This window comes from Scyliorhinus canicula, chromosome 6 (assembly GCF_902713615.1).
Source record: "Scyliorhinus canicula chromosome 6, sScyCan1.1, whole genome shotgun sequence".
NCBI lineage: Eukaryota > Metazoa > Chordata > Chondrichthyes > Carcharhiniformes > Scyliorhinidae > Scyliorhinus > Scyliorhinus canicula.
In genome coordinates, this window is record NC_052151.1 from 216,096,675 (window position 1) to 216,124,058 (window position 27,384).

Below are 27,384 nucleotides of genomic sequence, written 5' to 3' on the forward strand. Positions count from 1 at the left end.
CTTCTTTGCGTGTCACTGACGGTTATCGACTGGTCAGCTGTGAAGCTGCGCATTCTGGGTCTGTGTGGAAGGAGTTGCGGTATTTCGAACACAGATCATGTCGGGATTCCTCAGGCTCAGGACGGTTTCAAACCCTTCAGAGAGTTTGAGTCTTTCCGTTGATGAGAACATCCTCCGCGAGTGTAACTTTCTTTACACTGACCCAAAACATGGTAAGTCATTGGGTGCAATTTTTATTCGTGCAGAAGTGAGATTATTTTCAAGACGTGCTTAAAGCAACCACCAAGGTCAGCCCCTTGGATCCGAGAGACAGCAACTGGCAGCTACATTTTCGTGTTGGTGAGTCACTGGGCTCTCGGGTGTCACTCAGCCTGAATTAGCACCAGTTTAACTGTGTCATGTTACTTTCGGCAGTATTTTGCTAAAACGCTCTATGCTTTGCTCCAGCTATAGGCATCTGTGATGTTTAAAGGGCATTGGATCTATGCGGCATTATAAGAAATCAATGGGCCACAATGGGATTTAGAATTGCAGAAGGATAAGGGATGCAATGGGCGTGAGGTTGACAGAGTAAAGGTCTCTAAGTGAGAATTACGGAGCGCGGTCATAAGCATGTGTTTTTCAGTTAAGAATGTGAGCCTTATATTTCAAAAGTAAGCGAGGGATTTAAGCTTTCCAGAGTGCGGCAAAACGACTTGATCCATAACCACAGGTTGCTAGTGAACCGTATCGTTCACCACATAGCCCTAAGACCTTCTGAAGCTGTGTTTCTCCGCTCATTAATAACTTTGCTGATCTTTTACAACAACTGCGATTTTGTTCTCCCACACTTTGTCCGCTGAGAGGCAAGAGTCTATTTATATCAGCCTGGAGTACACTATAAAAATAGTAGGGTCACAACGCTCTGAGGCAGAAAATAGTAATGGCACACATCACGCAATGCGAAGAATTATCTTCAAGCTGATATAATGTTACCATTTATTGTGAGGGAATTCATTACAAGTTGCTCACGAAGGTCGGGAGGTGATAGGGAATTGGCGAATCCACATATGGAACTTTGTGTACAGTATTAATATCCTTATTTAAGGGAATAGACAAATATGTAGAAGTAGTTCAGACAAGCTTTATTATAATGATGCCAGGAATGGGAGGGTTGTCTTATGAGGAAAGGTTGGAAAGGTTAGGTTTCTGTCCATTGGAGTTTAGAAAGGTAAGAGGCGATTGGATCGAAACCTTGAAGCTCCTCAGGGATATTGACAAGATATTGATACCTTGCATGGGGATTGGATGTGTCCTCTTGTTGGAGAATCATGACTATGGATCACTGGGAATAGGAATTACAAAGAAAATAAGGGGTCGATCATTTGAGACAGATTGTCTCTGAGAGGGCCGTGAATCTCCACAAACGCCCCCCCCCCCCCCCCCCCCCCCCCCCCCCCGCCAACCGATACCCAAGGGTCGGTTGAAAACAAAGTTGTTTTTAAGACAGAGTTAGATATACTCTTGAATACCAAGGAGTGAAATGTTATCCGGGGTAGGAAGGAATGTGTGGTTTAAGTCACATCAGCCAAGATCTAATTGAATGGCGGACAGGTTCGACTAGTCGAGTGACCTACTGCTGTTCCTAACTCGTATGCTCCTATGTTTGTATTTTGTTTTAATTAGAAATGATCGTCCCCCATATCCTAACACCGTTGCCCCATGCAATATGTTCCCTGGCCAGGTAAAGGGAACAATTCAGTATCTATCCCGTGAACCTTCTTGAGATCTTACAGTTTTCAATATGTTGGCTCCTGATTTTCTTAACCTCAGAGAGTATAAATCCTTCTAATGAGTCTCTAATCGTAGGACATGTTAGCGGATCAAATTGCATTCAGTTTCGCTGCACTAAGCTAATGCAATACTTGCATTGGTGCGATATTGAGTCCAGCACAAGGTATTATAATATATATGTGACACCAAGGCCCAGACATTTGCTGCAGGTTTTTCTTATTCTTGTATCCTGCATCACTGCCACTGGTGGTAAATTTCAGTTTGCCACTTGCCTTCCCAGTTGTTTCCTGTGCATGTATGATTCCACGTCACACGTGTGCACAAATCGTTCTGAACATCAATAGTTAGACATTCCATGATTTTTCAGAAAAGTCTGCTTTCCATTCTTACTGCCAAATTGAATGAACTCACTCTGTCCCTAATTATAATCCAGCTGCCGCCTTGCCGTACTCACGTGACATCGCGCATGTCATTCTGTTTATGGCTCTTGGCAAAGTACTTATGCTTCCTCAACTATCGATTGTGTGAAATGCATTGTAAAAATGGATACAAGAGAATAAAGAAGACCATGTGATTAAAAGGCTGAGGGAATAGGAATTACATTTGCAAATGTGTGTATACCTGAAAACTGACTATTATGCAGGTAAAGTTAAAGGGTTAGAAGAGTAATCCATCAAATAATCTGTCTCTGATCTCGTTGGCCGAGATTTAGAATCCAGTTCTTTAGTTAACGTTGCTTTCAGTGGACAAGGGAGTGGGATGATATATGAAGTGATTTATTGTTACTCATTCTGAATGCCTGCATAATACAATGTATTATCTTTAGCGTCCTTTCTTTCGTTCATCTCTCTCGATGTGTTGTCTTTTTCCTCCCGTTTTGCAAAAAAACAAAACAGGCGTCTCTTTTTTACACAATGTGCATCTCTCCTTGTCTCCTTGTGGTAATATGCACTCAAGAAGAACAGTCGGCTGGGTGCGAAATGGACGGTCAAATCTGCATCGACTGTTTCTGCCGCCGTTCAAGGATAAAATGATTCCGTTAATTAAAACAATATGAGGAGTCCAAAAAGTCTGCTTATCGCAGCTAATACTCCCATTTCGCTACCGTTATTGGGGCGTGAGGAAGCATCCGGTAGCAATATGATATAGAAATTAGATAATAGACCTTCAATGATTTCAATGGAAACGTAAATTTGGTGTGTCTCAGCATTGTTTAATCTTTCATCTTTGAACGACGTTAAAATATTGTGCATGTGTTACTTAAGTCTACATGAAAAATATTTTTTTTTGATCGGGCTGCTTGTTATGTTGCAAGGTCTCGTGGACATTGCCAACCGGCTTGGACTCAGACTCTTGGCTCCAAGGAAGAAGATCACAGTGATGCTAATGGGTAATCATTCGGCCGGGAAGAGCTCCTTTATCAATTGGTGAGCACTTCGGTTTAATATTCCTCTTGGGGCTTTGTCGACGTTGGTGGGAATGTATTTTTTCCAACTCAAGCTATTATTAGGGCATTCATAGAACATATAGCGCAAAAGGAGGCCATTCGGCCCATTGAGTCCGCACCGACGTACGCCAGGCCTCGGTTTCACCCTATCCCCGTAACCCAATAACGCTTCCTAACCTTTTTGGTCAGTTAGGGCAATTAAGGAATGGCCAATCCACCTAACCTAAACGTCCTTGGACAGTGGGAGAAAACTGGAGCACCCGGAGGAAACCCACGCAGACATTGGCGCGGTGAAGCCACAGTGCCTGGCACGTGTGCTACCGTGCTGGCCAATTCATTGGTAATAAAGTGCCTATCAAAAGCAAAGCAAGCATTTTCTTCAAATGGTGATATCTACTTTATTAATTTTAGTCATATTTAATGCCGTGAATAACTGGAGACAGCAGATAATACTGTAAATTATATTTTCCAAAGCTTTATTCATGTCAAACCTTATTCGCATTATTAATGCCAACATTTCTGAGCATGTGACATGCTCGTGTTACAAATTTGTTACGTTACCAAAAACAATAGCAGGGCGGTGATAAAGTGGATGGAACGAGAGGAAAGACATTCTGGGAATTGAACATTTTTTTCTCCAGGAAAATAGTCCCCTTGGTGGTTGGCGTTGTGCTTGGAAAATAATGAAAAAATAAACTTCCAGTTGCAAATCGCATCTCCCATCCTTTGAGATCAAATTTTGCTGTTCCACAACTGGTACCACTCTCGTCTGAACATAGCAAGTTATTAATTTCAAATTAGAGCGAGGACATCAACATAGAAACTCTGTGCACATTGGAGAAAAGTTCAAGTGGAGGTTATTAGTCCTCTCAAACCTGCTCCATCAGTTAATTAGATCATGGCTGATCTGATAGTAACCTCAAATCGACAATCCTCCTGCCCCCATCACTGTTGCTTACAAATACTCTATTGACCTCTGACTTCAAAGTCTTCACATAATCTGCTTCCACCAGGAGGAGAGTGCCAAAGACGCACGACCTTTTCAGACAAAGAAAAACAATCTTATCAACATTTTAAATTGGCGACGTCGTATTTTTGAAGCAGTGACCTCTAGTCCTAGACGTTCCAAAAAAGGAAGAATTCTCATCACAGCGAACCTTTTAGGACATCTCGGGATCATGTATGCTTGAAAAGGTCGCCTGTTCCTGTCCTGCACTAAGTGCAGACAATGGTGCTTTCCCATAAAACCGATTACCTACCTATTCCAGGCATTATTCTGAAATTATTTTCTTTTATTTTGCGAAAGTGCTTCCAACGAATATTGTCCCTGATACTGGGTAGAACAGAAACATTTCCTTCCTACTTTTGTTTGTTCTCCTCCCAATAAACAACCAGACACGATGTTATTACCTGATTACTTGCTGTACCTGTATACTGGCCTTTTGTGATTCATGCACAAAGGCACCCAGAACCCTCTGCATCTCAGAGCACGACGATCTCTCACCATTTAGATGGTATGATTTTCTTATATTCTTCATTCCAAAATTATAAATTCCCATTTTCACATATTATATTCCACTTTTCAGATCTTTATCCACTAATGGAACTTGTGTATATATTTTGGCAGGCTCCTCATACCCTCTTCGCAACTTACATTCCAGCAAACTTTGTGTTATAAGAACATTTTTCATACGTTCCCATCTATTCAGACGATAGGGCGGCAATGGGACACAATGATTATTATTGCTGCCTCACAGACCGATGGAGCTAGGTTTGATTCTGACCTCGGTTAAATGTCTATGTGCAGTTTCTATATTTTCCCTATGTCTGCATGGGTTTCCATCGCGTGCTCTGGTTTCCTTCCAGTCCAAATATGTGCAAAGATTGGCCATGCTAATTTGCCCATTGGTGTCTAAAGGCTTGTTGAGGTTATGTGCATAGAGCAGGGGCTTTGACCCAGGTGGGAATTTTCGGAGGGTCGACAGATTCGATGGGGCGAATAGATTCCGCTGTACTGTAGGGATTCTATCATTCTATATTTATTAAGACATTCTCAGTACTTCCAGCACTGAGGACGGGTTTGGAAACAGTGTGGAAGTTTAATGAAAAGGGAAGTGTTCGTGAGGAGGAGAAAGTAGTACAGGTTTGCTTTTCGAAGCTTTTCACCCTGAATAAATTGGTTTATGTTGCTCTCAAGGGCAGGAGGCCAGCCGTGTGTCAGTATCGGATATATCCTGTAAGTGGTCAAGGTCCATTTTCTGAAGTTATAAATTTGTCCTGCAGTCTGTCATAAGTTTAGTTTTTACCTAAAATGAAATAAATAATTGCACAAAGTAATTAAGTTATTATATTCAGATCTAAAAATGGCAGTGCAGGTGATTTGTTCAGGGTGCAGCATATGAGCACCCATGTTCACCGGCGTTATCCAGTGCAAGCACCTTTGCAGTAAGTGGCTGTGCCTTGAGCAACTTCGGTTCACAATCAAGTTGCAATCTGAACTACGGACATTGCGACAGATCAGTGAGCACTCGAGCTACCTGGATATATCTTCTAATTTGAAAACTGTTAACGTCAGTAGGGTGTGACTGCAGCTGAGTCAGGTCAGGGGACCGAGGGGGCAGTAGTCTCAGCCTCTGCAATTGTCCAACGGCTCCCTAGAGCATGCTTGCATAGACTGGCGGTTGAAGGTTGGATGAGCTAATTAACAATGGGATTTTGTTACAGGAACAATTCAAGTGGAGGGAACATTGAAGAGGTTTGTGGTAGTCGTGGACATTATATTAAGGTGGATTTGACACTGTTCTCAGTAGTCGAGATGACTGTGTTGCCTGCCCAGTTCCAGGGTTCAGGGCATCTGCTCCAGGCGGCAGAGGAACTTACATAGGGGATAGAGGATGGCTATCATGGTTCATGAACGAAGCAATGGCATAGAAGTACTGGAAAAGGGTACTCATTCTTAGAGTCGGTGCAGACTCGATGGGCCGAACACCTTCCTGCTGTACTGTGGGCATTCAGTAATTATATATACAGTCTCAATCCTGCCAGCACTGAATCTGGCTTTTGATGGAATGTGGAAATTTAGTGACAGAGAAGAGTTCGTGTGGAGGGGAAGGCTTAGAGAGTTTGAAGAGCTAAGCACTAAATTAATCAATAAAACCTGCCAGGAAATACTTGCTGGATTATTATCTGAGCCGCGAGAAGTTGGCACAGTTTACATAATACTGGAGAGATGAATACGTGGCTCAAAGCCTGATGTACGAGAACTGGGTTTATGTTCGTGGGGCACTGTTGTGCGTACTCTGGAAAATGAGGCTGTGCCGTTCGGATGACATACATATGAAGTGTGATGGCACCAATGTTCCTACAAATATCATAACTGGAAAAGTAAACAAGGCTTTAAACTAAGTCGAGGTGGAGTGGTTCTGGAGAGGGCATATGTCACCCTAAAAACAAATGGATATGGCAATATTACATGACAGCTATTTATGTAATGTTGTACAGAGTGTGAAAGAACAGACAGAGTGTACAGACTGCAACACACAGGTATAAAAGTGAAAAAATGCTAGAGCAAAGGAAAATTAATGGCTATATATTTAAATGCCTAAGTATTGGCCACGAAATAACTTGATTAACCTCACGAACTGGCTTTAATTGGCATTATCTAATAATAATTGCAGAGATGTAGTGATAGGGAGATCAAAACTGGGAACGAAATACTTTGGGGTATCTGAGTATTCCACGGAATTTATTGAATCTTGGATATCATAGAAACTCTGCAGTGCAGAAGGAGGCTATCCTGACCATCAAGTATGCACTGTTCATAGAAAAGAGTAGAAAACCGAGGCACACACCTCCACTGTACCCCGGTAGCACAGAATCCCCACCAAACCTTTTTGCATTCCCAAGGGGAAATTGTCGAGCCCAATCCACCTAACTTGCATTTTCTTGGGCTGTGGAAGAAAGCCAGAGCAATTATGCACTTGAGTAGGAACAATATATAAGCAGAATATTAATTAATTGAGAAAGTCTGCAGAAAAATGCAGCAGAGAAGGATTTCGGGGTCCCAGCGTAAAGATCACAAAAATCTAGCATGCCAGTTCAGCGTAGGAAGGCAAAAGAAATGCTGGCATCTATTTTGAAGGGAATTGAGATAAAAGGTGGAAGTCTTTGCAAAACTATGCAATACACTAATTAGAGCCAACCTAGAATACTGTCACAATTTTTGGACCCCTTATTTAATGAAAGGGGTCCTTGATTAGTTGATTAGTAAGTTTGCGGATGACACAAAGATTGGTGGAATTGCGGATAGTGATGACGACTGTCAGAGGATACAGCAGGATTTAGATCATTTGGAGACTTCGGCGGAGAGGTAGCAGGTGGAGTTTGATCCGGACAAATGTGAGGTAATTATTTTTGGAAGGTCTAATGCAGGTACGGAATATACAGTGAATGGAAGAACTCTTAAGAGTATTGACAGTCATAGAGATCTAGGTGTACAGGTCCAGAAGTCATCGAAAGGGGCAACACAGATGTAGAAGGTAGTTAAGAAGGCAAACGGCATGCTTGCCTTCATTGGCCGGGGCATTGAGTATAAAAATTGGCAAGTCATGTTGCAGCTGTATAGAACTATAGTTGGGCCACACTTGGAGTATGGTGTTCAATTCTGGTCTCCACACTACCAGAAGGATGTGGAAGCTTTGGAGAGGGTGCGGAAAATATTTACCAGGATGCTGCCTGGTGTGGAGGGCATTAGCTATGAGGAGAGGTCGAAAAAACTTGGTTTGTTCTCACTAGAACGAAGGAGGTTGAGGGGCGACCTGAGAGAGGTCTATAAAATTATGAGAGGCATAGACAGAGTTGATAGTCAAAGACTTTATCCCAGGGTAGAGGGGTCAATTATTAGGGGCATAGGTTAAAGGTGCTACGGGCAAAGTTAAGAGGAGATGTACGAGGCAAGCCATTTTACACAGAGGATAGTGGGTGCCTGGAACTCGCTGCCAGAGGAGGTGGTGGAAGCAAGGACGATAGTGACGCTTCAGGGGCATCTTGACAATTACATGAATATGATGGGAATAGAGGGATACGAACCCCGGAAGTGTAGGACATTTTAATTAAGACAGGCAGCATGGTCGGCGCAAGCTTGGAGGGCAGAAGGGACTGTTCCTGTGCTGTACGTTTCTTTGTTCTTTGTTCTTTGTTCTTTGTTCTTGAGAGATATACTGACATTATATTCAGTCCGGAAAGGGTTTTCCAGGCAGGTTTTGGGTATGTACGCATTTTCATATGAGGAGACGGTAAATAAATTTTGCCTGTACTTATTGGAGACAATAAGAATGTGAGGCGATCTTTTTCAGACATATAAGATTCTCAGATGTCTTGACAAGGGCGATGTTGACAGGTTTTTCCCCCTTGTGGTAGAGTTACCGATTTTCATGGTTCTCGACATAATTGTTATTTTTGTTGGAAGGTATATCATCAGCATGTTTCGGCAACATTTTCAAAAGGATTTTTTTAAAGTCCTGTCTATTAGCAACTAGAGCAGCGTCAGTGCACAAATACATTGATGACTATTTAAGTGACGCGATCCTGAGTGGAAAGTACTTTGTGGTACACAACATCAATAATCGCTTAATTTAAATTATGGCACTATTCTGAACATGGAGGCAGCAGAACGAGAACATGGAATAGACGAACGTTTTGAAAAAACACATTCCAAAATCAGTACAAATGTGTACCAAAATAATTATTTGCGAAATAAGGTACAAGTGTGTCTAAGGAATATGAAACATCTGCATAAGAGAAGGGCAAATGCAGCAAGTGCATGAGCAGGCCACCACCTGAACGCTTGCCACCAAGCCACATAGGAGGCGAACTTGGAGTAGAATACACATTCATCACTTTAGAATAGGTCACCCTTTCTTTGTTTTCGCATGCTATCGTAACTTTTAGTCGTCCGAGTTAAGTTACAAAATTCAAACGGCATCAGTAATCCAGTCTGTTGGCACATTCAACGTTTCTAAAGTCTATTAAACTCAGCTGGGAAGCCAGGGTGGAGCAGTGCTGTTTCACTTGGTTCGACACTCTAGAACTATGTAGCCAACTTTCAGGAAAGTGGTAAATAGTTCAGATGGACAGGAGGTGGATTTCTTTCAATCAGCGATTATGCGTGTTCGAATGTGTCCCACTTAGAACTGAGGATATTCTGTCCTTGAGTATATTCAAGAAGTAGGTAGGCCGCCTCCAATGGAATCGGAAAAATAAGGGCTTCGGGCAAACCAGAGCAATGGAGATGGCTGGAGGGGTTTTATGGCGGACTTCAGGCCCATTGCTTTTGTTCTTATGTCTTGGTTTTTTTGTTCAAACGAGGCATTTTTAAATTGTAACAGGGAAAGTTAGCATGGAAACCTGGCCAACCAGGGCAACATAAATATTAATTCGGGGAGCACGGTAGCATAGTCGTTAGCTCAATTGCTTCATAGCTCCAGAGTCCCAGGTTCAATTTCCGGCTTGGTCACTGTCTGTGCCGAGTCTGCACGTTCTCACTGTGTCTGAATGGGTTTCCTCCCGGGTGCCCCGGTTTCCTCCCACAGTCCAAAGATGTGCAGGTTAGGTGAATTGGCCATGATAAATTGTCCCTTCGTTTCCAAAATTGCCCTGAGTTTTGGGTGGGGTTACTGGTTTATGGGGATAGGGTGGAGGTGTAGGCTTGAGTAGGGTGCTCTTTCCAAGAGACGGTGCAGACTCAATGGGCCGAATGGCCTCCTTCTGCACTGTAAATTCTATGATTCTATTTAAGACAGGAAATGTGAATAGATGATAGCAATTAAATGTTTTTTAAGTAGAAATAAAGTAAAAATGTAAGTATGGCATAGGTCAATGAGGCACTTCGAAATGCCTACATGCAGTCTTTATATTAGATTTCTTTATTATATTCGCAGCTGACTATTCCACATATTTCTCCTGATAAAATTGATTTCTAGCCCCCAAGCTATTATCCTGAACAATTGGTAGTCTGAGAGCTTCCATTTGGAGTTCAAGAAATTATTGAAGTGGCTAACAGTCCAAATACTTCTTTTCTGACAATTGCATCTTTCAGGTATATCGAAGAGCATATACAAAAAACAGGCGTGGCGACCGAAACACAAGGATTTACTTTTGTCACCAGTGGCAAAAAAAGAGAATCGCTCACGGTGAGTCGTCCTGTGAACGATTGCAGAGCGACGGCTCATTCCGTGTTTTTGGCTGACTGTCTCGTCGGCAAGTTCAATGTTCAGGCTACGGCTCTCTGTATATTGCTGTGTACGTCTCAGTAAACAGAAGAACAGGGTTATTGTCTTCTTTACATATTTCTGCGGGTCCTGATCTGCTCGGTCGCCTCCCAACTCCACCTGTCAAACAATCAGAGGTTTAGATCACGTGAACTTAATAGGCACTCGGTTCCCACTCATAGCAACATGCAGAGGAACGCGCGGCAGTTTCGAGTGGTGTATCAAAAAACAGGACGTGTTCATTCCGTAGAAGTACGCTTTGAAATGGGCAAACATATGGAAGAGCCGTGATACACAATGGGACGCTACACGATTGCACTGCAAAACCACGTGTACAATGGTGATTGCAATGATAGAACGGCACTGTGGATTTACTATTTCTAAGTATTGTATTTGCTTTCACAGGGCATTGCGACGCTGCTCCTTTACCCGCATTTCCAGGCATTGGAACAGATCGAAGGTACATGCAGAGCGGCTATTGGTATGGCTGCAAATAAAAGGGGAATGTAATATTGGGTGGTGAAGAGCTGTTCTAGTCGAGGAAAAACATAGAATAGTGCAGGGTCAAAAGCAGGATGTGCGGTATGACACATAATTGACTACTGCAGATCATAGAATTTACAGCGCAGAAGGAGGCCATTCGGCCCATCCAGTTTGCACCTGCCCTTGAAAAGAGCACCCTACTCAAGCCCACTCCTCCACTCTAACCTTTCTGGAGACTGAGGGCAATTTAACATGGCCAATCCACCTAACCTGCACATCTTTGGACTGTGGGAGGAAACCGCAGGAAACCCACGCAGACACGGAGAGAACGTGCAGACTCCGTCGGACAGTGAATCAAGCCGGGAGTCGAAACTGGGACCCTGTAGCTGTGAATCAACGGTGCTAGCCACTGTGCTACGGTGCTGCCCGCATGTGATGAATGGGGATTTTAATTATGCTCATCGGGGTACTTTATCTTCTCACTGCGAGTGGTAACGAAGCAAAATGAAACACAAGGGTAGTGCAGAGAAGGGAGAAGAAAGCGAAATAATTGAGCAGCCAGGAAACAGCTAAAGGGAGAGATCCACCTAATCTGCACATCTTTGTGTTGCGTGAGGAAACCGGAATACCCAGAGAAAACCCACGCAGACAAGTGCCAAATCCACAGTCACTCAAGGCAGGAATCGAACACGGATTCTAATAATTGTGCAACTGTGCCACCTTTACTAATGGACGGGATATGCATTACTTCGGCTTCTGATTGTACTATTTTTTGTTTTTGCCCCTGATCCTCTCGGCTTCTGGGGACTATCATTCCATTCTTATCATTTCAGGTTAGGGTACTGCAATTGGTGTAGTTTCTGTGGATTTCAGCACAGCCTTTGACACGGCCCCGTATAGGAGCCTGATCAGTGGGATCCAGTGTAACTTGACATATCTGATCCAAATCTCGATTATTGTTAGAAAGCAGCAAGTGGTGGTAGATGGCTGCTTGTATGACAGGAGGCAGGTTTCCAGTGGCGTGCCACAGGAATCAGTTGCTGGACCCTTATTGTTTGTGGTATATGCAAAAGGTCCAGATTGGAATTTGGGGCTTGGAGTTGGGGGTGATCAGTAATTTGAAAATGACACAAAGATTGGCCGGTCGGTTAATGGAGAGCTGGAAGGTCGTGTTTTCAGGAAGATAGAGATGGGTTGCTCAAATTGGCAGATCAGAGTAAGATAACATTTCACTCTGAAAAGGACGAGCTGCTGCACTTTGGAAGGAGTAATAGGAAAAGGGAGAACTCAATGAATAGTAGGATTCTACGAAGTTCAGAGCAAGGGAGAGACCTTCATATACCTGTCCATGGATCCCTGTAGGTGGCAAGACAGGTGGATATTTTAGGTAAGAATTCATACAGGACACTTGCATTCACCATTCATGGCATAGATTATAAAAGTATGGACGTTATGCTGGAACTGTAGCAAATTTTGGTTAGACCACAACGTGACATGTTTGTAGTTCTTGTCGCCTTGGGATGTGTTGCACTGGAGAAGCTGCAGAGGAGATTCACCAGAATGTTCGCTGGGGTGCAACATTTAAGCATTAAGAGATGCTGTAAAAGCTCTATTTCTTTTTTTGGAGATTAGAGGTTGAGGGAGACCTGATTGAGGTACAGACGATTGTGAGGGTGATAGTTCGGGTGCTTGAAACCACCTATTCCTCTTAGTTGCAGGGTCAGGAACGAGTGTGCATTATTTTAAGTTGAATTAACATTAACTCACAAAGTTTCCTTAGACAACACCTTCTAAACCATAAGGGACCACCACCATCTAGAAGGTTTAGAGGGAAATTGAGGATATTATTTCACCCAGAGTTTCCTGGTAGTCTGCAATGCTCTACCTAATGCTAGGAATCCTACGGTGCAGAACTCACCTTCTAACCAGCCAAAGCCTGTCCTCCATCAACAAAGCATAAGCCAGCAATATAATAGATCGTTTCAACTAGCTTGGATGAGTGCAGCTCCAACAACATTTAAGAAGCTCGCAACCATCCAGGACAAAGCAGCCCACTTGATTTATCCTCTTCCACAAACATTCAAACGCTCCACCACCCACGAACAGTGGAAGCCCTGTGTACCGTCTACAAGATGCACTGCATTAACTCACAAAGGTTCCTTAGACAACACCTTCTAAACCATAACCACCACCATCTAGAAGGACAAGAGCAGCAGATTAATGGAAACCCCTCCAACTGGAGGTTGCCCTCCAAGTCACTCACCACCTTGACTTAGAAATATATCGCCGTTCCTTCAATGCCGTTGGGGCGACATCCTGGAATTCCCTCCCTTACAACACTGTGGGTGAACCTGTACCTCAAGGACTTGGGCGGTTCAAGACCGCAGCTCACAGCAAACTTCTGCAGGGCAACTAGATGGTCAATAAATTCTGGCCAGAATCAGCGACGCCCACATACCTAAATTCGTTTTTAAAAATACCTATGAAGATTCTAGAGGCGTGAAACCTCACAGCATGGCTGAGCAAGAAACAAATGTCCAAACATTCTCGGGTATGGTCAAGGCTATGGCTGTGGACAGTCGGAATAGTGTAAATTCAGTGTAGTTCATTGCTGCCAACTTGATATGCCAAACGTGCTTTTCTGTAATGCATGACTCTATGATTCAACTAATTCATGGAGGGTCGAGCACAAGGATGCCAGCGTTGAAATCTTACAATTTCTATATTCTGCCTCAGTGCTGATCACACAGCATAAGTGAGATGGATAAACTAAAATTATGTGTGTTAATCCAGAAAACTGGGCGAATACGAGTTACAAAAATAAATAGGCTTCAGACATGCAATGTATTTTGTTGTATCGGTGATGTAGCAATCTAAAATGTTCTGCAACAGCTATTAAAACAATATGAATGTGTTGCACAATAAAATAGGACAATCTATGAAGAAAGCATTTTGCGTTTACAAGTACCCAGATATGAGATAAAAGGGCCAGAGAATCCCTGGTGTGCCCATTGATGCCATTCGGCCGATTGACCCTGCGCTGTCCTTCCGAAAGCGCACTCCCACTCCCTTGTGCATTGATCATGGCCAATCCACCTAACCTGGATATCTTTGGGCAATAAATGGTAATTTAACATGGTCAATCCACCTAATCTGCACATCTTTGTGTTGCGTGAGGAAACCGGAATACCCAGAGAAAACCCACGCGGACAAGTGCCAAATCCACACAGTCACCCAAGGCAGGAATCGAACACGGATTCTAATAATTGTGCAACTGTGCCACCTTTACTAATGGACGGGATATGCATTACTTCGGCTTCTGATTGTACTATTTTTTGTGTTTGCACAGGTGTGACAGACTACCTCTCCACCGAGATTAGCACCTCTAAACAAAAGAAGTTTAACCTATTAACGTTTATTGATACCCCGGGTCTGGTGGATGGTGACATGACCTACGAGTTCGACGTAGACAAATCATTGATCTGGCTTGGTAAGGTATCAAACGTGCCCTTGAGATTAAACAAAAGTTAAAGAATATATAAAAACGAACAGCAGTTTTATGCACGGGAATATACTGAAGCGTTGTCGATACAGAATAATGCATCAGTTATTTAAATGCGGAGACCGAGAAAAGGAATTACGAATTGTAAGTGAGAGAACGTGAATCTGCTGACATGCACGGAGAAAGAATCTGAGTGAAGATCAACACAGGACACATGTGTTGCTGCCAATTTGACTGCGCTTTAACAGGGAAGTGCAGAGCTTTGAGGCAAACACGCTGCAGGGTCGCGGATATAACTATAAGTCGGGATGGTCTATTTTTGTGAGGGAACCTGTCGTTCATTGTATCCATAGCGTCTATTGGTGTTAATTTTGTGTTTAAGGATTGGGAGATTTGTAAAGATATTCGTGTAGATTGGCGTAAATAGAGAAAGTAAAGCTTTTATAATGCAGAGTGGACATGGGAATCGAAGGGACACATATGGCGCGACGATATTGTATCGGTAAGAAGTTCCATATCATGGAATGCATGAAAGGTATGGAAGGTTAAGACAAGATTTTGAAATTCGGTACGATGCCATGATCAGAGTTTGATAGTAAAAGGTTTACTCTTGCGAAGCACACTGCTGACTATTCCAAAGATGTGCAGGATAGGTGGATTGTCCATGATAAATTGCCCGTTGTGCCCAAAATTGCCCTTAGTGTTGGGTGGGGTTACTGCATTATGGGGATAGGGTGGATGTGTTCACCTTGGGTAGGGTTCACCTTCCAGGACTCGGTGCAGACTCGATGGGCTGAATGGCCTCCTTCTGCATTGTAAATTATATGATATTGCGAGAATTGTCAATTTAAGGAAAATCGACGAGGAGGGCAAACGTTAAGTCCGCGAAGCTGGAAGCGTGAGCCAAGGAATCTCACTGCCGTAGCTTGCCAAGTGCAGGGAAGGGAATTTCAAAAACGGTTGTTGAACTTGTGATGGCAGGATAGCATTTAACGTCTTCAGCATCTGTAAATCCCCGGAGTCAAATGTTCTGTTTGAAATCGTCACTGTTTCTGCATGCTAAAGATATTCCGTTGAATGGTTCGACGTTAGGCTCGCGATATGCTGCCCGCAAGGCAACTGAACACTAAATGGACGCGTTCCAACGATTAGGCTTAATTAACCAATCAAGTCGCCAATACCATTTCCCACTGGTGCGAACCTGCCTTAAATGATATTATTAGGCTGCAGTTAGATTATATGCCAGACGAACTGCCGTGCTAGCTGCCCTTCTGTGACGTTAATATTTAGCATGGCAATTGAGCAGGTTCGAAGACCCTGCGCAGAAACATTTAATTAAATATCACAAATTATCAGTTGTGAGGTTTCAATTTACATCACTGTACTTCAAGTCCGAAACCACGGTTGTTTCGCTAAGTTCCTCTTCATGAACGAATCGCTCAGCATCCTCTTTAACTGTCACTTTTGGGATTCTTCAGAATGTTTTTTTCCAAATCCAGTTCCGTGGGTGTGGGGTGCCAGGGTGAATAGAAATTATCCGTATTTTAACCAAGACTTTGATTAAACCTGATTTCCCATCGCCGTTAGAAGGAACAGAATAATCAATTTCAGGTAGAATGCAGACAGTTGCATTCAATGGTCAGACACAAAGAAGGAAAGGTAAGAATCAATAACCTCCTTCATGCCAATAAGTAAATAGGTTCGGTTCACCACAAAATCTGGCCACCATTTCGTTGGCCTGAACAATGTCAGTATGTGTTATTTCATTGGCGGTTTTGCGATGCACCTTGAAAATATTACTTTCACCCTCCTAATACTTCTGAACACCCTGTACATTATCCAGTCTTTCAATTGTTTGCCGCCTGTAGGGAAGCAGGCCGACCTGATCCTTGTCTTCTTTGACCCGATGGGCCAGGCTCTGTGTAAACGGACCCTCGACGTTGTGGAGAAGCTCAATGAAACACAGGGCGACAAACTGAAGTTCTACCTGAGCAAAGCCGACGAAGCTGGACACGAGAGTGACAGGCAGGTACAGGGTTCAATTTCTAGCACCTGCGAACTTCCTTCATTGGGTTATTTAAACGTACACAACGTGGAAGCAATGTTGTGCCGCAATATTTAGTAATACGTTTCATGTTAATAACTTCGAGGAAACATGTATATCCTTGTGGAGGCATGATAAAAAAAAATGCCTGGACACGTGAAAGAATATGACAGTTCGTTTCATCGAGTCACGATAAAAGTGAGGGATACATGAAAGAATGGGTGGGCTTACCTATTCGGCAATGGGTGGATAAGGGCCATTCCTTAGCCAAGCAATGTCTAAATAATATCAGAGAGTTGCTATGTTTTACGTGTTGGAACGAAACAGGTTGAAGTGTTATCATTTGAAAACTTTGAAAGGCTGCCATATCATGGGAGTTAGATTTTGTCAATTATTTCAATGTTCGGTGTTTTTGAAGGGGAGGGTACTCTTTCGATTTATTTTACAGCAGGACGGTGTTATTTTCAGATTCCACCATGTGTAGTTGCAGCTAAAAAAAGATTCCGCGGAGTTGCTAATAGGCCCTGGGAAATTAGGGGCCATAGTATTCGGAGGAAGCAGCGAAGTTGGCAGAATTCGGCTTATTTAGTGCTGGAGATAGTCAGAGTTTCGCAACGCTCCGCAAAACATTTCTAGTTAATTGCAGCTGGCAAAGAAAACCAGGGAGAGTGTCAGGTTAACGAAGATAGCGGATTGTAATAGACTGAGAATGTGGTCAATAATTAGGGGCAGAAATCTAGGTCTGAAATCCCATGTAGGAGACTCTCTGGAGATGGATTGGCCCATCTAGAGTTGGTGTCTTGCTGCCCAGATATGAACCTCCTCTGAGTTGAAATCCGAGACGAGATCTTCCAAAGTGAGAAGTGGGAAGCGGTCGTGAGAACTACTGAATTTTTACGATATTTTGTGACTCACAGTGATCTCGGATGTCTTGGTGCATTGCATAAACATTCTTACAATCCATCTTTGTCGCGCATGGCATTTACATTTTAGTTTGCTCTGTTTCCCATTAGTTGGCCTGGCAATTAATATTTATCTGACGTTTATTCTGAATGCTGGGCGATAAAACATGTTTTTGCACTGTTTTACTTTTTTTGTAATTCTGCCTACCCTTGTAAAGTATATGTTCTTGTTTAAAACGGTTTATCCTTGTGGCTATATTCTTAAGATGTTAAATAGGGCTTTTAAACATTTTCAACCATAAGCAATTAATTAGAGGTTCCTAACCATGTTTCACCAATATATTGGCAGCCGTAGTTCCACTTTAAGCTGAGAATAGACGGAAATGATGCAGACAATGTAAAATGATCCTTTGTGAAGGAGAGAATGAACCTTTCGTTGCAGGTATTTTGAACGGATTATCTGAAGATTAATTGCCTTATTTTGCTAGAGCTAACATCCAACTCATTAAACGAATAATGTTGTAGATATAATTGTTTTCTATTATTCAATCTACAATGCATTCATTATAATGCTGTTTATTGATGCTGACATTTATATTTAAGAGGTCAGACTTATTAAAATACGGAATGCAGCGTTTGAGAAAGTATGTTGGGCTTTATCTTTCTTTGCAGATAATCAGGTGTGTGGGGTCATAAACATAAAATACTGCAGTAGCACTTCGGGTATCATATGACTTTGGTTAGTTATGTGATTTCCAGTCTGATGGTCACTAATGGTCAGTTTGCGTTTGCTCAGGATCACCAGCTTCTGACCTTTTTAATAGTATTGTTTCAAAGTGCTGAATTCCAGAGGTTAGATGAGAGTGACAGCCTTTGACCAGTGCAGCAGGAAGGCTCAGGGTAATCGGAAAGCATTGGAATCAGGGAGAAAATCCATCGCTGGATGGAATTGTACCTCGCACAAAAGATGGTTATGGTGGCAGGAACTCATTCGTCTCAGTTTCAGGGAATGACGACAGGAGTTCCTCCGGGCAGTGTCGCGCGCGTAAAAATCTTTAGCTGCTTCATCAATCACCTTCCTTCAAACAGATGTCAGAAATTGTAATTATCGCTGGCTGACTACGCAAAGCTCAGCAAAATTCACGCCGCGTCAGATAGAAGAGCCATCCAGTGCCGAATACAGCACGAGGTGGACAATGTTCAACCGTCGTCTGACAAGGGGAAAGTGACATCAGGGCCAAACAAGTGTCAATCAATAACATCTCCAACAAAACAGGATCCCACCATCAGATCTTGACAATCAATCACTTGTGCAGCAAGGAGCAGGCCTTGCGTGGACAAGACCTAACGGATAGTGAGGGGGCACCCCCTCGCCGCCCCCTGGCTACCCCTTCACCAGTCCCCGCAGCCCTCGGGAAATTAAACTTCACCAAACTATATGCAATTCAGGTATGTAATTACAAAGAAAACTGAGCACAATAATCTCGACGTGGTCTGACTAACATATTTAGCGAAACGTCATTGTGCTCATTCGCACCCGGCTTCGTAACAAAGAAGAACATACTGTCTGCATTCCAAATTGTTTGCTATGCACACAAGCTGACGTCTGGTTAATCGTCAAGGACAGCAGGATTTATCTCTATCGGTTTACTGATTCTGAAGTGGCTTGCGTCATCCCGTGTACATGCAAACATCCATGATAGGTGGAACTGTAAATTTATGTTGGAAAGTTAACTGATAACTTTCGTGTTTGTTCTACAGTTTCAGGGGAATGTATGTATTTTGTTCCTCAGAGAGTAATGATGCAGATTGTGCAGGAGCTGTGCAAGAGACCCGGGCTGAACAAATGTGGTTTTGATATGCCGACCATTTACATCCCAGATGACAATAAGGTACAGTGGCCCCTTTCCATGTCAATCAAACTTAGATGGACGACTCATTCGTAATTTTTAGAAATCTCATCGACTGAGGATAGTCATCAATTGGATAGGTCCACTGAAGTCAAATCCTAATTTCCTTCGTGCATGACACTGGTTTGGTTGAGCATTATAAGTAATGTAAAAAGACTGTTGCAATTTTGACAGACTTCCATATGAAATTGCATATTGGTGTTTGAACCAGTGGGGGACTTGTGAAGCTACTGCCCATCAATTGGAGTCAGCTGAAGAACATTATATAGAACACAAATGGAGACGGGGCGGGGGGCGGTGATAACGTGAAAGCATGTCCAAGGCTTGAGGCAGTATCGTTCCGATAGTAAGATTGCCATGCTTATGTTGCTCCATGTAATATCAGTGAGTTGCATCAATGCATCCTGCAACTCAAACGTAGAGCAGCAGCATACTGAAATATTATTAGCGATTCTAATTCAGGTAGGATATAAAATAACTCTCCAGAAATAGATAAATACATTAAGAGCGAATGATGCATTATTTGTGGGGAATTCCAGGAATGTGATGCAAATGTGCCAGGACGCATGACTGGCTGAAGCACTGGACGAGGGAATCTTCCATAGTTAATAATGATCGGAACGCCACATTTCTTGCCGCAAATTCCTTTGGGAAGGGAAATTGCGATTTACGTTATCTGGTATGATTGTAAAATATAAACTCAATTCCTCATAGTAACGCTGTGGTATATTTCACCGTGAAATTTGTGTAATTTACCACTTTGTTTTGCTTATGTTTGCTTATCTATTTTGTACTGCCAGCCAATACGCTGTGTGAATCAGATCCAAGAAGTGTGTACAACGATAGAGAGGACTATCAACCGAACAGTTCAGAACTCGCTGAGACAACTGGAGAAAGATTGCGAGTCGATCATCAAAATAACTAAACGCCAACTCGAGGAGAACAGGTGACGCTTTAGTATGTCAACTTGTCAGGATAAGTGCAAAATAAGGATGGCGTCAACAATGTTTTTTAGAATTGTAGTAGAAAAAATGTTAACGGAAGAGGGCAAGAGCGACCGCTTAAATGGTGTAGCCACCCGTCATTTGTTAACATAAGACTATATATGGAGACAAAATAAACAATGTGGTGCCCCTGTAGCACATGAAATGATGCATGTCAGGACCGTGGGTTCCTGCTTTATTTTCTTCAGCAACAAAGGCTGGCCTTTCCACGCTCAGATCCTAAAGTGCAAATAAAAAGTTTATTTTTATTCATATGCGAAATTAGCAAATAATTGGTCACAATCAATAATGTCTTGTGTGTTGACGAGTGCCAAGGGGCGGGGAGATGTTTACATTGAACCTTCCTTAGTTGCCCATTTTACAGCTTGAAGTTAGTGGAAGAATTTTTTTCAGATACTGATAGTAGCTACAGAGTTCTCCAGTATCACTTGCATCCCAAATTAAAATATTTCAGTAGTGCATATCTCAAAATAGTTATTGAACTCTTTTTGACGCATAAAATTATATATTTAAAAAATGTCTCAGATACAATTACTATCATTGATCTATAGTCTTGTCCTGCACGGATGTCCATTATTATAACTATTTTGAGAAGATCTTTGCAATGAACAAGGAAAGGCCAAGACCCCTGATTTTCATTTCAGTGCACAGGCGGCAAAGAACAGGAGAATGTGGATACAGCGTCTATTTTTCCGTTCCATGATGTACCTGGCACCACTGTCATTGGTCGCAAGTTTCATAATTTCAAACACATCAAGAGAAAATCTCAACGATATTATGGGCGAAGATTTGGCAAATACTTCATTAATCTGGGCGGTATGTATCTTACTGTTTGGCGAGGCTATGTAGCAGAAGAATTGCCTTGCCAGGTTATCAGCGATGGAAGTTTGTCTTAGAATAACTGATTGAGTTAATTATGCCTATATTCTATGCAGTTTAGAATGAATGGCGATCTTATTAAATAATGCAACTTTAAGACGGATCCTACCAGGATATACCAAGAGCTGTTTCTTTTTTTTGCGGCAAACTGGGTGATCTAGAATATGATGGAGAGAAAATAACAGCTATAGTTCAGTTAGTGTCACGAAGTGCATTGATATTATCTGAGAGTGCACACTAACTTCGTTCGGTGCATAATTTCAGTTTTTGCAATGGGGTGAAGGTACAAGTCAAACTCCAGTGAGACTGAACAGCCGCCATCGAGTACTAATGGTTAAAAGCCATGTATTCAAGGGAAAAAAGGAGAAATACACACACCAGGTCTACTGTATTCTCTGGCATTAAAGGCATATGGACTACTGAATCCACACATGTTATGTGTGGGTAGATTCAGAAATGATTTTCTCGATGGTGGAAGATCCCGATGGTGGTCCAGTACTAGGTATAATCGTGTTAGGATATGGGGTAAACCATTCTGGACGATGAGAAGAATTTTCTCCAACCAGACAGTCGTCAACCTGTGGAATTCACTACCATAGAAAGTACTTTAGACCCAAAAGGTTGATCAGTTTCATGAAAGAATTAGATACAGCTCTTGGGGCTAAAGGGATCAAGGGATATGGGGAGGCGGGATCAGGGTATTTAACTTGATGAACAGCCGTCATCAAAAAAAGGTAGAGCAGGATTGAAGGGTAGAATGGCCTCCTCGAGCTTCTATCTTCTATGTATGTGTCTAATTATGAAGAATTTACACCTCATTCCAAAATATATCTCCAATATCTGAATTCCGTGAGACTTCCGCTGTTCTCACCAACAACTTCCAAATTGAATATGATCTAAAAAAAATATATACTTATTATATAACACATGGATTATACTTAAGTTTGGGAGACGTCTTTGCCTGGTCTGGCAAATGAATGTAAACTGCTATTATGGAACTTGTTTGCACTGCCTTGGCTCCACGACTTAAAGGCAGGTTGATGTAAACATTGGCACTCCTGCTTGGTGGTTGGAAGCTGCACTGGCTAGTTCTGCCGGCTAGATGTTTGCTGGACTCCCTGGTTTCTGACATCTGGCCAATTATGACTTTGTTCCCCTTTTATTATGCCTTGGGTGAATTTGGCTATCTTCTCCGATCGGCGTTGTTTAATCTGGAGATTAACATATGTATACCTCATTGACCAATCAGAATTGCCTATTCAAACTGTTTCCGCTCAAAAGCCATTCACAGCCGCTTTTTAATTAAATTGCCTTTTAAACTTGGCAGCACGGTAGCATTGTGGATAGCACAATGGCTTCACAGATCCTGGGTACCAGGTTCGATTCCGACTTGGGTCACTGTCTGTGCGGAGTCTGCACATCCTCCCCGTGTGTGCGTGGGTTTCCTCCGGGTGCTCCGGTTTGCTCCCACAGTCCAAAGATGTGCAGGTTAGGTAGATTGGCCATGATAAATTGCCCTTTGAGTCCAAAATTGCCCTTAGTGTTGGGTGGGGTTATTGGGATAGGGTGGGGGAGTTGATCTTGGGTAGGGTGCTCTTTCCAAGAGCCGGTGCAGACTCGAGGGGCTGAATGGCCTCCTTCTGCACTGTACATTCTATGAAACAAAGCCAAAAAAACCTCTGAAATTTGGAAAGACGCATCACATTAGGGTACTCTGAATACTCGGTACCTCTATCACTCGTTTTGTTTTCCCATTTGCTCGTCAAATCGCATCCCGTTATGCTGCGTTAACTTCCATTAACTTATGTTGCTAGACAAATTCAGAACATTAGAAAGAGGAACAAATCGAGATGAGGAGAAAATTGTTTGGGTCGATTATTGTGCATTTTTTTTGCTGTCCAATGGATTGTATAACATTCATCGTTCACTATCTCCAACACTAAAATCGATAGTTATTTTCTTCGATTTGCCACATCAAATTAATGGTTATGGGAGAGGTCAAGAACTGCAACAAATTTTGAACATTGACAATGGTCGTTTTGAATGGTGGAACTTGCTCATTCAGCAAAACGACTTGCTTTGCCTCTTTATCTCTTTATATGTTCTGTCCTAACAGTGCTCAACTGTCGACGGTACTAAAAACAAACGCCGCAAATGGCGGTAAATTGTATTATCAACAGGAAGACATGGCTAGCAAATCATAGAATTGTGACGAAGGAGGCCATTCGGTCCATAGAGTCTGCACCGGCCTTGGAACGAGCACCACACTTATGCCCACGCCTCCATCCGGTCCCCGTAGCCCAGTAACTCCACTTAACCTTTGGGACACCAATTTGCAATTTAGCATGGCCAATCCACTTAAAATGCACATCGTTGGACTGTGGAAGGAAACCGGAGCACCCGAAGGAAACCCACGCAAATGTGGGGAGAGCATCATGAGCATCAGGGTCTCTACTTATTCATAACACGACATCGAAGTATACGCACGGTAATTCACGAACCCCCAGAGTTACTCTGATTACAGCCCCTCTCGTCCACTTGGCGCCGGAATGTGACGACCTTTTCACAGTAACTTCATTTGAAGCCTACTTGTGACGACAAGCGATGCTCATTGCATTTCAAGGAACCAATACCGCTCTTTACTGACGTCTTCTCTACAAGACAATCGGATTTGTTTCCCTATGGACCAGTATGTCTTTGCAGCGTGATTCAACTTGTCGTCCATGTGTCGTTGGCATTTTCTGACCATTCTGCTCTCGCCTCTTTCCCTTCCACCCAGAATCACAATAAGTTCCCCTTTTTACTCACCTCTGACCCGTGAACGCACACATTCACTCGATTACCCTGCACTATGTCCAATGCTTTGCCACATCAAACATATGGAAATTGTGCACATACAAAGGACACGTTTCGTGGAACTGTTCAGAAGAAGATATTCCTTGGGAAGTGGGGAGGTAGATTTAATATGCACGAGCGCAACAGAAAAACCTGCCCTGACCGTAGTTGATTGCTGGTGTCGATATATTATTGATCAATTTACGTCTCATGAGACGCATGACTTTTCTTTCTGCACAACATAATGCAATGGGCTAATAAATCTTGATATGCTCTTGAGATTTTAGAGACTAAAGTTGTTTGGTGTGCTTTTTTGTCCAATCTTAGTTGTCCTTGTCTCAGATGACTCAGTCTCAGATTATTCTCTATATTAGTAAGGAGTTAAACGTTATTCGCCTCTGAGATTCAGCAATCATTGCTTTGTATCTGCGATGTCTCACTGTGATCGCGAACATATCACAGTAGCACCTAGGTGTAACTTTGAATTACTTAAGAAAAAATGTGAGTGGAACACCTCGTTTGTTATTGGCATGTAACCTGTGTTACTTTGTTCAATTTATCTTATTGCTAGTGGTGCGTATCGAAAATCTGGAACTGGATAAGTGGAGAAAGTTACCTACTGGCGCTGATTATGCTACTTGGCTTCATGTTCGTCTCAATGATGCTTGCAAACTGTTGCCACAGGTATTTGTTATCTGACTTTCGGGCTAACAACGACGGTGCGCGCATTACGTTAGGATGTTAACACTCAGAGAAACATGCATTTCCACGAAATAATGAATGTCGCATAATGCGGCAGAGGTTCACAGAGTCTGGAGGAAGCAAAACATGCCAGAATCAGTGAAAAGGATAAAACATTTGAGCGGCCAAAAATCAACCAGGCCGTGTGAAATAAAGCGGAGCACAGAGAGTAAAAACTGACGATTGCATCTGCCAGTAACCAAGAAAATTTAAAATAAAATATATATAGATATAAAGAAACGTATAATCATTACACTTTTCTTTAAAATTAACATCCTCCACCTTATTTCAGGTTCAAAGCGATGACATTTGAGTTCAATAGTCGTGCATTCTGTTGTTGACGCAATTGGGACCATGCCTTGGTGTTCCATAATATTGTAACACATTTCCAAAATGTATTGTTCTTATAAGTCACTTGCTGCCGGCACTTCGATCAAATTACATTTTTAGATATTTTAACATACCGTCCTTACCTCCTACCTCCTCACCCCCCCCCCCCCCCCCTCCCCACACACACCATTAATTCACCCACCCCAACTTATTTTTAAAAAAATCACAACTCATACACGTCTCTAATCATTAACTTAATCGGAACTCGGACAGTCCATCAATTCTGGTCCCCTTCTTCACACTGCCAACAATATTCAGAATCCACATCTGCTTTTATTAAGATCCTTAATATTAGTTAGCTTCTTTGTAATTTTCCGTTATTTTCTTTTAACACTCACTGTTGCTGTTTAAACATGTATTGAAAACAGTTCCGGAAGAGTACAAAATACATGTTCTACACCCAATCACATACAAGCTATTTCAGACATTAATTGCAGGTTTTCTTTTAGAATGTTATTGGTCCCCTTCCTCGGGCGCTATCGCTGCTGCAAATATCCTTAATTGTGTTACTTACTGCCCACATTCTACCACTCCTTTGTTAACACAAAACAAGTATTCAAAACGGACATTTTCTGCGCCACATGACAGTAGTGCGCTCTATTTCTTCAGCCAGCATGCTTTCGTTATTCCTAGCATTGGGCTCCAATGCGGTAAACTCATTATCTGGGCTGAGCAGGTTAATGCAACTTGCTGTTGCATGGATTTAGGCGAACGGTGAATGCCCTCGTCATCCTATACTCAGAAGATTGCGCAAATACAGTTCCAAATTTCCTGCCATTAGATCAATGTACTTTCAAAATTATGATATTCACTGACTGTTTGTATTTGGGACCGCATCGTGAACGTGCACAGAGAGGCATATGTAAACACATAGTGTTTAATTATGATTTGAGATGTAAATGCAAGCCTATTTTGGAAACAAAAATAACAAGCAATGTTGTGAGACTAACAGCACCTCAGATGTTTTCTTTGAAAATGTTATGTGGTATCAGAATCAAAGATGTACAGTAACATTGCATTGTCACTGAGGAAATCAAGAAACTGGTCGTCCACGCATGATATCTTTTGCTTGAAGATTTATCTCTATTTTGCAGCACAAAAACTACCTTAACCAGGAAGGAGAAAAAACAGCTAGGAGCAAATCGTGATTATGTCGAACGCGTTGTGGTTGAGAAAAAGGTAAATGTTGTTTCTGTTCCAACGACGCTGGGTGTCTTCGATATATTCCTAGCTGCATTAAACGTTACAACATTCTGTTGCACAGTTCTGTCTCTCGACAACCTAATCTACAATATAATCGGTTTGTGGAAATAATCAATTGAAAAGTAAATATAATCTATTTGTTTTATTTTTTTCAGACACAATTCTATGAAATGTACCTCTCTCAATGTATCTCGGAGCAAGAAATTATCTAAAATACCAAGAGAATTTTATAAGTATCTGTGTGGAGCAAGCAACTTCATGCACTTCGTAACTCTGGGCGTTCTTGATAATATGCAACAAATATGGATATAAACGAATGGTATCCAGTTAACTGAGAGAAGCTATGCAGTCAGGCTTCCGTTCTAGCTGCTCCAAGGAAGAAAACAAGATATTCCTGATGTACAATATATGTTGTACTTAAAGTTTGCCGCACATTTAATTGTAGATATGACGAGGCCCAAAAACTGGATATTGTTGCAAACATAAGCTGCCACACGCAACCTTAGACCTCGGTAGATGAAATTATAAAATTTGAACTCAATAAATTACAGACGAAAGTAAGTAATGCACTTGGTTGTCACCATTTGATAATTCCATCATTTTTCTCCACGGCAGAACGAAGTTGTTTTGTGAAACACTTGAGCAATGAGCTCACCACTACATTCAGCGTTTCACTGGCTACTCTGGTCATGGTTCCTCACTGACGTTTTTGTTCTGTACGCAGATATTGCGCTTTTGAAGGAAAATAATTATTACGTAATAATCATTTATGGCTGACGGTCAGGTAGGCCACCAAAATAATTCAGTAGTTAACAGCCTTGCTGATGAACTATTCCGAATCAAATGTGTTTGATCTGGATGTTTGAGATATTGCAAGATGTGTAGTCAGGTGTAAAAAATAGTCAGGGATGCGCATGTTCCACACAGTGCAGCTGAGTTCTGGTCGCAGAATTTGGCTGGAAATACCCTTCCGGCTGATGAAGTCTTGCTTAACTGAGTATAA

The 27,384-nt window shown here is 42.2% G+C and overlaps 1 protein-coding gene across 1 annotated transcript; it reads left to right on the top strand.

The window, feature by feature from the left end:
- Positions 1-27: 27 nt before the first annotated feature.
- LOC119967871 lies at positions 28-26,946 on the top strand. Its single transcript, XM_038800950.1, has 12 exons — positions 28-212; positions 3,089-3,200; positions 10,317-10,410; positions 10,894-10,948; positions 14,321-14,461; positions 16,342-16,502; positions 19,213-19,311; positions 20,130-20,275; positions 20,978-21,149; positions 24,619-24,731; positions 26,273-26,357; positions 26,537-26,946. Exons 1-12 carry the CDS (start codon positions 98-100, stop codon positions 26,591-26,593), a joined length of 1,350 nt encoding a protein of 449 aa, XP_038656878.1. The 5' UTR covers positions 28-97; the 3' UTR covers positions 26,594-26,946.
- The last annotated feature ends 438 nt before the right edge of the window (positions 26,947-27,384 follow it).